The 10,356-nt window shown below is 38.9% G+C and overlaps 1 protein-coding gene across 1 annotated transcript; it reads left to right on the top strand.

The window, feature by feature from the left end:
• Positions 1-4,609: 4,609 nt before the first annotated feature.
• Positions 4,610-8,404, top strand: kcnj2a (potassium inwardly rectifying channel subfamily J member 2a). Its single transcript, XM_080455923.1, has one exon. It carries the CDS (start codon positions 4,864-4,866, stop codon positions 6,145-6,147), a length of 1,284 nt encoding a protein of 427 aa, XP_080312049.1. The 5' UTR covers positions 4,610-4,863; the 3' UTR covers positions 6,148-8,404.
• The last annotated feature ends 1,952 nt before the right edge of the window (positions 8,405-10,356 follow it).

The raw sequence follows: 10,356 nt of genomic DNA, 5'->3' as shown, positions 1-10,356 counted from the left end.
TAACATATACACTCTGACTGCAGGTCAAAAGGCAGGTGTTCAATTTTGCCACCATCTCACAAAATTCCATCTCTGGGGAAGGTTAAAAATAAATAATAATAATAAATTAATAATACATAATACAGTACAAAATGTGATACCCTACCATGACAGTTGGCACTTCAAAAGCAGCCGTTCCCATCACTGAGATTATCTGACTTCCCGCCCTGAGTTATGAACAAAATTAGTTTTTTTTGCCTTCTCATGGTACTGTGTTGTTAATTGCACCTCACCAATGGTGGAAGGTAACTAAGTACATTTACTCAAGTACAATTTTGAGGCACTTCTACTTTAGGCTACTTGAGTATTTCCAACTTTCAATAATTTTATTTCTACTCCACTGTATACATCTCAGAGGTAAATATTGTACTTTTTACTCCACTACAATTATTTGAAAACTTGAGATACAGTTACTTTGTAGATTTGTATTATTATTAGGCCTACAAAACATGCATTAACAACTTTATCCCTATATACTTCGGCTATTTGAAAATAGCTGATCTACAAGCGCCTTGTGAGCTTGTAGATCGGCTATTTTCAAAAGATGTTTACACATTTTGAACACTTGTGAAATAGGACATTCTGCATGTATTAGTAGCCTACTTTTACTTTTGGTACTTTAAGTACATTTTGATGCCAAGACTTTTGTACTTTTATTCAAAATTGTAATTTTGAATACCAGACTTTTACTTGTAACAGAGTATTTCTGCATTGCAGTATTGATACCTTTACTCAAGTAAAACATGTGAGTACTTCTTCCACCACTGCATAAAACACACAGTTTATCCTATTCTCTCTGTCTTGGGGTGCCTTCCCTTGATCCTTCCTCTCCCTCTCCATCATCCCATCATCTCGTCATTGGCTGGGTGCAGATGGAGGGAGGAGCGTGCCGGTACAACGCTATTTAAACTGCTTTGGAAGGGATCTCTCCGCAAAGCACATTAAACAAGAAGATCACTCAGTTATGAGGGAGTCTCAGTCCTGTTCTGTATCATAACGGTCCGCATCTTTCAATTAAACAACAACAACAATACATCGGAAACAGCGCGATCAGGACGATAAGCGGAGGTTAAAACTTTGTTCTGGGAATATTATTGTTTCACCATCCTAATCCTGCATCTCTCAACCCATGGTCTACAAATGAGCAACAGGTAGATTAATTTACATCTCAAATGTGGTGCGCTTCTTAATAGAAGTTTGTTGTGTTTGATTGATTGATTGATTGATTGAATACTTTATTTATCAGTTTGCAAAAAAGCACAGAAAAGTAGGCTACAGTTCTATACAAAGGGATGCTAAATAGGATTAAACCCAAGAAAGCACTATGGCTTGTTTCCATTGGTGTATGCATGTATTCAATTCATAGAAACATTTAGTGACAAACAAATATACAATCCAATGCAAAAACATCATATAAACGAGTTGTAATCAAAAAGAAAAATATGTACAGTTTCACAGGGGGGAATTATAGGCCTATTTGTGATGTATGGCTGGGGATAAAGAGTAGAAGTGGTAGACTACTAAAAAAGTTTGTAATCTAACTCACCGTTTTCCAAACAGTGGGCCGGGACCCATGTTTGGGTCGCGGAGCAATTTATTTATGGGTCGCGAGTGAGTAAATATCCGCTTTTTTTTCGTTTCCTGTATACAACATATTTTCTTTTTTCCAAAGACTTAGAAAAGTTTAAACAAACATAATAATAATAACTTTTCATCAATTTAAAAACAATTTCAACATGTTTCAAAAGAATATATACATTTGATATATAGCCTATATATATATATATATATATATATATATATATATATATATATATATATATATATATATATATATATATATATATATACAGATCTACTGCTACTAGAAACATCTAATTTATTTTTGGGGTCTTGAGCTAAAAACATTCAGTTTACGAAGAGAGATATTAAAAGGAGAAAAAAAATAGATTTAATAGCCTATAATTTCCCCCAAGTCTCACAAACAAAGGACAAGAATTCAACATCTGGATGTCACTTATATTTTCCAATTAAAACAGGTGGCCTAATTAGGTTACATCTATTGACATTTAGGGCTATACTGCAAATGAAACGGGCATTAAATTACTAGCCTACAACTCGTCTTTTAGGGGGTGTGAGTGAGTGATTGCACCAGAAGCCAATTCCCATTTTCCCCGCACCTGTTAACATTTGTCGCTGGCATTCTGGGTGCAGCTTTAAGGGTTTCTCTTTTTAGAATCACTGATCTACTAGGGACTTCTGCCCCTATATTTTCCGTGTTATGTCCTCATTCTATAATATGTCAGTGGCCCATTCTTGTGCGTTATCTTATCTGTCAACTGACAGCATAGACCAGTGGTTCTCAAACTTTGAAATTTCAAGGACCCCCCCTTAACTCTGACAGTGTACAAATGGAACCAAATGGACCCTATGGGTCCATTTGGTTCCATTTCTACACTGCCAGACTTACAGACTTCTAAGGGTCAATTTAGACCCCCCCCCCCCCTCAAGGAACCTTGAGAGTCCCTGGACCCCACTTTGAGAACCGCTGACATAGACAATTTGACAGATTGCAATTAAACTTTCAAAAGGCAAGAATATCAAATGTGACATGTATTGAATAATAGTAGTCGTGTCCACTTTTCCAGTAAAAAACTTGCTTATATTCTAAAGGTCCTTTATAAACAGAAAACACAGTTGCTAAAACCCCCCCAATGGGCACAACTCCAATTACAATCAAGTCTGTTTACCAGCCATCAATTGAGTAAAGATGACGATGAATGCCTGTCAATGTCAACAGTCCATGCAAATTGGTCCCTAGCTTGATGACATCATTGTTCTTGACCTCACTTGATACAAATGTTCCATTTGATGTTAAACTTGGAAAGGAAAGTAACATAAAGATTGTGAATTAGCCACTCGGTTTAGTTGTACATCTGTCGTAGATTAAAAAAGAAAAAGAAAAAAGTTTGACAGCTCACTGCACATCAAATAGGCCTAAATGTTTGTAAGGACTAGCTCTAGTTGTGCGACCTGACATTTTGATATGATCCAAAATGCAAAACATTCATCACGTTTTCCCTACCGATTCTTGCTCCTTTTCATCTTTGATTCCCATATCCTTCACACACAAAAAAAGAGAACATTTGAAAAAGATGGATTAATTCATGTAAAGGAGAAAGGAGCCCATGAAGGAGCTGACTTTCGAGATTGTTGCCAGGACAGCAAGGTCTAGGACTTGTACAACAGACACAGGGGTTAATGAGTGGAGAATCCTCACGGGACAGCCATTATATTGCAGTGAGGTTATTAAATCCCTGGAGTCTTCCTGAGAATCAACAAGCCAAATGCATGCTCCTGTGCATCCAAAGAAAAAGAGTACACTCCATGTAATGGTGATCGGTGATAAGATTTAAAATTGTTCGGTTCATTTAAATTTCGATTCAAATAGGTGTATTTAATTTAGATTTAAATTGTTTGGTTCATTTAAATTTAGATTTAAAGAGGTTTATTTAAATGTCCGGAATATGTGCGATTAATGTAATCTGTGTTTACTGTATCTCGATGTACGTGTATGAATTTGTGTGAGATGTCTAAATCAGTGGCACCACATAAAAAGTTGTTAAAAAAAGATGGTCAGAAAATTAAGAAATTATTTGGTCTCTCAAGCAATAATTTACACCGCCCAACAATACAGTTTCCATTGTTATAGTTATTAGTAAAGTACTATATGTGAATTTCGGTGAAAATAGACAATCTACAAGCTTGTAGATCGGCTATTTTCACCAAAGAGATTTGTTGTAGAGGGAAAAAGGAATATAGAGCCCTGCCAATCATGAGCAATGAGGCAGGATCATGCATTTAATGTGATCAACAGGTTAGTGAGGCCATAGTGAAAGATACAAACTAGTTTTCATCATCAGGGCCAACCTTTGTGCAATTATTGCTTTTTGTTTCATGCCTGTACATGGGTCTGAGTAGTCTCAGCTATAGTTTTCCTTTTTTTTTTTATCCTACAGTATTGCAAAGTAAAAAAATAATAATCAAAAACAAATTGTTCATGGGATCCCATAGAAACATCATAACCCACAATCCAACAAGAAATGATCTTGTCAGTGCAGTGCAGCCAAGAAAAACAAATCTGCTTTGTAAATGCCCATCATTGGGACCTTAGTCCAATTACTCAGTGACCTCTTTCAGTGAAAGTTGAAAAGTCAGAAGAGGGTTAAATAGCACTGTTATTTTGTCAAAATTGAATGAAATATTGTTGGCACAAGAAGGCTTTTTTCTTCTTCTTGCCCCTGGGTATTGAATATTCAATGGCTTTCTCAGACTGCATGCACTGCAAAGTTTCGGATGAAGTAATTATGAATGACACGTAATGTTCAGCAAAATGATCATGTTTATTTTTAATTAATGCTTATATAATGTTTGATTGTCTGCTTTCATCAAGGCTACATGAGTAGCCTACAGTATATAAGTCATTTGATCCATTTAGAAATGTACGTACAGCTGTATGACGCATGTTGCATTTCTAAAACGCTTGTCTGTCTTTCTTTCTCATAGCATACTGTTGATGAGGTCCAAGCCCCTGATGAGAGAGGACTGACTGACTCATCGTCAGCACTGCAGACCTGTCCGTGGTTGCAGTCAAACCAGAGGCCAACGAGGACAAAGAGGCATCTCTTCTGTCCCCCTCATTTCAGCACCATTTCCTGCTTGAGTCGGTCCCCCAGAAGTGTTTCAAAACTGTTTCTCCAACGCTTCTTCCATAAACTGTTTTCCAAAGCAGAAGCAGTGGCACAACCCTCCCAGACAGAGGTGATGGGAAGTGTGCGAGCCAACCGCTACAGCATTGTGTCATCAGAGGAGGACGGAATGAAGCTTGCCACTATGGCAGTGCCCAATGGCTTTGGGAATGGCAAGGGCAAAGTGCACACGCGGCACCAGCCTCCAAGCAGATTTGTGAAGAAGGACGGTCACTGCAATGTGCAGTTTATCAACGTAAGCGAGAAGAACCAGCGATATCTGGCTGACATTTTTACCACGTGCGTGGACATTCGCTGGAGATGGATGCTTGTCATTTTCTGCCTCGCCTTTCTCTTGTCATGGCTGTTCTTTGGTTGTGTCTTTTGGCTGGTGGCCATCTTCCATGGGGACTTAGAAAATGATGCCCATAGATGTGTGTCCAATGTTAGCAGTTTCACTGCTGCCTTCCTCTTCTCCATTGAGACTCAGACCACGATTGGCTACGGCTACAGATACGTGACAGACGAGTGCCCCGTCGCTGTCTTCATGGTGGTCTTCCAAAGCATTGTTGGCTGCATTATTGACGCGTTCATCATCGGCGCCGTCATGGCAAAGATGGCTAAGCCTAAGAAGAGGAATGAAACTTTGGTTTTCAGTCACAATGCTGCGGTGGCCATGAGGGACAACAAAATGTGCCTCATGTGGCGTGTGGGCAACCTGAGGAAGAGCCACCTGGTGGAGGCACATGTTCGGGCGCAACTTCTCAGATCCCGCACCACGGCTGAGGGGGAGTACATCCCCCTCGACCAGATGGACTTAGATGTGGGCTTTGATAGCGGAATTGACCGTATCTTTCTGGTCTCTCCCATTACCATTGTCCATACGATAGATGAGGACAGCCCTTTCTATGACATGAGCAAGCAGGAGCTGGACACGGCAGAGTTTGAAATAGTGGTCATTCTGGAGGGCATGGTTGAGGCCACCGCCATGACCACACAGTGCCGGAGCTCCTACCTGGCCAGTGAGATCCTCTGGGGTCAGCGGTTTGAGCCCGTACTCTTTGAGGAGAAGAACTATTACAAGGTAGACTACTCTCGTTTTCATACGACATACGAGGTGCCGAGCACCCCGCTGTGCAGTGCCAGAGACTTTGCGGAGAAAAAATATATCCTGACAAACTCCAACTCCTTCTGTTATGAGAACGAGATGGCGCTGGAGAACAAGGAGGACACAGACGAAGGGAATGGGGGTAGCGTTGGCCCAGACGGCACCCAGACAGACAATATTTCAGAGCACGAACACAACCAAGCCACCGTGCCGCTAGAGCCACGGACTCTGAGGCGAGAATCCGAAATATGACTAGGTACTGTATAGACCTCACATGAGAGATTCTAACAATAGAAAATCACCTCTCGCTCTGAAAGGCACATTGAGCTGAGCCGGGCCTTGGGAAGAGGACAAGTTCACGCTGACGGTACTGCTGTGGAATGGGGCTAGGTTGAGGACTTGTATGTAAGAATGTAATTACATACAGTAATGACAAAGACACAGCACTATGAACAATGTGCATATTGAAGGAAGAACTCTCCATATGGGCCCTGTGAATGTGTGCATCTATTTAGTGTCTGTTGACTGCAAGGTAACACAGAGGAAAGGGTTGTTAAAGATGACTTGAAAATTGCAGGCATGTCTCCATTTCTCTGTTCAGCACATTGTAAGAACAAGTTGTATTAAGAATGGGGGTTTTATTCCTCAAGTGCTGCTAAAAATTAAATGTATCCTTAATACACAGGCACTATTGAAAATTTGCAACAACAAAAAAGCCCTTTTTTCATATTGACATTTGCTCTTTCACAATGAGAACCAAAGAAGTTTTCTTTGCAAATTTGCACGTTCCTGAGCAAACTGTTTAAAAGTTCTCTATAAAAGATCCTGTAACTTTATATAACTGAGATGGTTGATTTTTAGACATCCGACAGAAAGTCTGCCTGAGTGGTAACGGTTAACTTTAAAATTAAGTACCCAAATATATATTAAAACACTAAAGAGCAATGGGAAGATATTTGGTATTCTAAAACTTCTACTTCAACACGTGACTGAAGCAAAAAAGGTACAATACTGTAGATTTACTGTTAATGCATGAGCTGGTCTCATATCAGATGTTACACTTTGCAAATATCTCATTTACCTAGCCCCCTTTTTTTCTTTTACAAAAGAGGGACATTTTTAGTCCTGTATATTCTGCATGGAAAAGACAGTCTAACGACACTATTAGACTCTTCTCATAGCTAGGCTTGCCTTCCCCCAAATGGTCAAGTTTATTATTAATGAACAGGTTAATTGTGTGACTAAAGAAAATTTCTGTTCTTGTGGGTTAACCTTTTCAGTTATTGACGATAAAAATATGTTCATTGCTGGGCAAATAGAAATAGAAGCATGCCTGTTGATGTGAAGGAAATTAGCAGGGTAGTATTAATGGCATCACAATGAAAGAGATTAATTTAAACCTACGAGGGGAGGTAAACGAATGTTCTTAAAAGTGCTGCTATGTTGCATTTTATAGGGTTAATAACACAAGCCAAAGAGTATTATTATCATAGTTGTGTTTCTAAAAAATAAAAACTGTAAATTAGATTGGTACAGAAATGAGTAGATCATTTAGAAATGAAGCAGGTTTTCTTTTCAAGAACATATGTACATCTTATCATTTATGATGGTGATGATGCTTATCTTGAGCCACTTCATCAAGCCTTAATACCACAGTCAAAGAATGACATAAACATTCATGAGCAACCATGATTGCACAATCTGTTTCTCGGGCAGGAAACTATCACATACTGTTTTATGCTCTGTAGTATTGGCTGACCTAAACAATAGTAAGTTGTAGGCCTACTAATGTTTGGACAATTTGAATCTAAGTGTAACCAAATCTTTAATATTCAAGACAGGTTTTAAGACCATGCCCAAAGGATTTCTTGTGCAAATCTCTATTACAGTGTTATTGATGGAGATCTTCATTTGCCAGTTTCTGTAATGCACAGTACTCTGACATTTTTGCCAGGAGTTGGACACCATGATAACTCTATTGATCAATATCATGTACCCATGCTGCAAAAAAAAGAAAAGAAAAGTTTTCCGTTTCTGTACAACTGTTCTGAGTAAACAGTTGAACATTATTAACACAACTGCCCCATATTGCTGTAGATGCATGTATACTTGTATGCAGACTATGGATTGGCCTGCTTTATTATCAATACTACTCTATTTTTCATTCTCCATTTTTAATGCTTTGTTTTACTAGGGGATTTGAAAGTTTTGTTCAAAGCCAAATGTACTGTAATCCTGGCATATGAAGGTGTAACGTTACTGCACAAGAGTTTGCATTAAGGCAAATTTATATTGTGTGTGTTTTTTAATCAACGATGGGAAGGCCTTTAGGCTGCATATTTCCTACATGTGTAAATACACCCCTTCCCTTTTGCAGTAATTTTGTATCAGTCTTCCAAATGTACTGCAAAACCATGGAATGTACAGATTTTTGTATTAATAATATTGTTGTTATTATAATTAATATTATTATTATTATTTTACATGCTATGATATTGTTCTTTTTCAATAAAATGTCAGTGAATGATCAAAAGCAGATGTGTCCTTTGTCACATGAAACAGGATTAATTTGGTGTAAATGAGAAACCAGTGTTACGGTGCAATTGCTTACAAAATTAACATCTACTGTATGATATCATCACCGTCTTAAAATAATGGTCCAAGTCAGTTTTTTTACATTGTTCATTTTTAACCACTTGAACCCCAGCATGCCTATTCTGGGGGGAACATTCGCCAGAAATAGCAAATCCACAAGCTCACAGTGCATAGCAAAGTGATGCGTTGTGAGCTTGTAGATCGGCTATTTTTGGCGAATAGATTTTTTGTAGACCAAGTACAAGTCCAAGTACAGATCAGTATTTATTCACTATCATATTTATTAGAAAATATGACTTTGGCCATTATTTTTAGACTGTTACACTGTTAATGCACGTCAGAGGCCTTACCATACAGCGGTGGCAAGGCTGGTGGGATTAGCCAGCCCCCCTGTCCTGAGCCCTGCTTCAACACAACGATTAACACACTTTTCTTCCACACTCTTGACCCTTACTTTGCTTACACACTTGTTATGTCGTCTCTCATCCTCCATCATGTGCATAATCTCCTTGGTCCTCAAAATGTCAGGCCCGCTGTTCCTCTGCTGACAGTGTGCTGCCACAGCCCGCATATCAGAGGTTTTATTCCACAACAAAATATATGTCTGTTATCATGTCATAATTAGAAACATTTTTTTCTTCTTGTTGAGTGGGTGGTGGAAAGACTTCTGCGAGGCCTGACGGTAACTGTGGTGTTTTCTTCCAGAGCTCCACCTCTCCACTTCTGGTGGAGAACATAAGAGACTGGTTGGAGAAAAGACTTGACCTCAAGCCAGCGTCATGGAAAATCCTTGGTTTACAGTTAAGCGAGACTGACACTAATGTCAACTTCTGGAATCAGAACGGCAGAGTCCGAGCTACGGATGTGATATATGTTTGCATGTGTGTGCGTGCGCGTGTGCACGTGTGTGAACTGTATGTGTGTGTGTGTGTGTGTGTGTGTGTGTGTGTGTGTGTGTGTGTGTGTGTGTGTGTGTGCATGCACGCACATATGTATGATTTATTGCACTCCAACGTAAAGCAGTTATGTTATCTGACTGATCTCCATCATTTCGGCAGAGGAGTGGGAATGAGACAAAATTATGTCAGTTCCTCATTGCGATCAGAATCTGATGTTTGATATTTCCACAGTATTATACAAATATAACAAATTGCATTTAAGTAATCAAATAATCTGTTAAGTGATGTAAAAGGGGAACATTGACACATTGGGAACTCCTTATATGGTTATGGCTGAGTCATGGTGGCATGAGGTACGCCCGCCCACCGGCCCCTCCCTTAAGCCAATTTTAATATAGGACGTAGTGAGTATTTTTTATTATTATTATATTTTTCAAAATGCAAGTTATCACTACATTGACATGTATGATTCCAATGAATAATTTCCAGTGAGAAACATGCTGTCTTCACTTTTTCATTTTTACAGAGGAGTAGAGAGCATAGATAGAGAGCTTTCGTTATATTAACCTGAAGCTCAATATCAGCAAAAGGAATGAGCTGGTATCAACTGGTTGTCATCCAGAGCAAGGAACTGAAGAGGAGGAATGATACAAGTAGTCAAACTTGGGGTCCAAATAGATTTAAAAAAAACTAGAGTGGATTTGACTTGACTTTGTTGGTGTTCTTGTTCTGCTATATGTCAATTAGTGTGTAAGTTCATTGTGAGAAACAAAAAAGATTCACATTTAATCTATTTGTACACATGCTTTGTAAATAAAGCTAATTCTGATAGAACACAAAGTTGTAGCCATGACAGTAGACAATGCCTCAAATATGGATGTTGCCGCAAAGAAGCTATACATTCTAAATACAATCGCCACAGTTCCACATGGCCGCAATATTCCCCTTGTGTTCCTAGGTTATGGCA

Source organism: Gymnoscopelus braueri, assembly GCF_963280865.1.
Source record: "Gymnoscopelus braueri genome assembly, chromosome: 17".
Classification (NCBI taxonomy): Eukaryota; Metazoa; Chordata; class Actinopteri; order Myctophiformes; family Myctophidae; genus Gymnoscopelus; species Gymnoscopelus braueri.
Note: the sequence above shows the minus strand (reverse complement) of the source record. Positions and strands in the feature narration are given on the sequence as shown.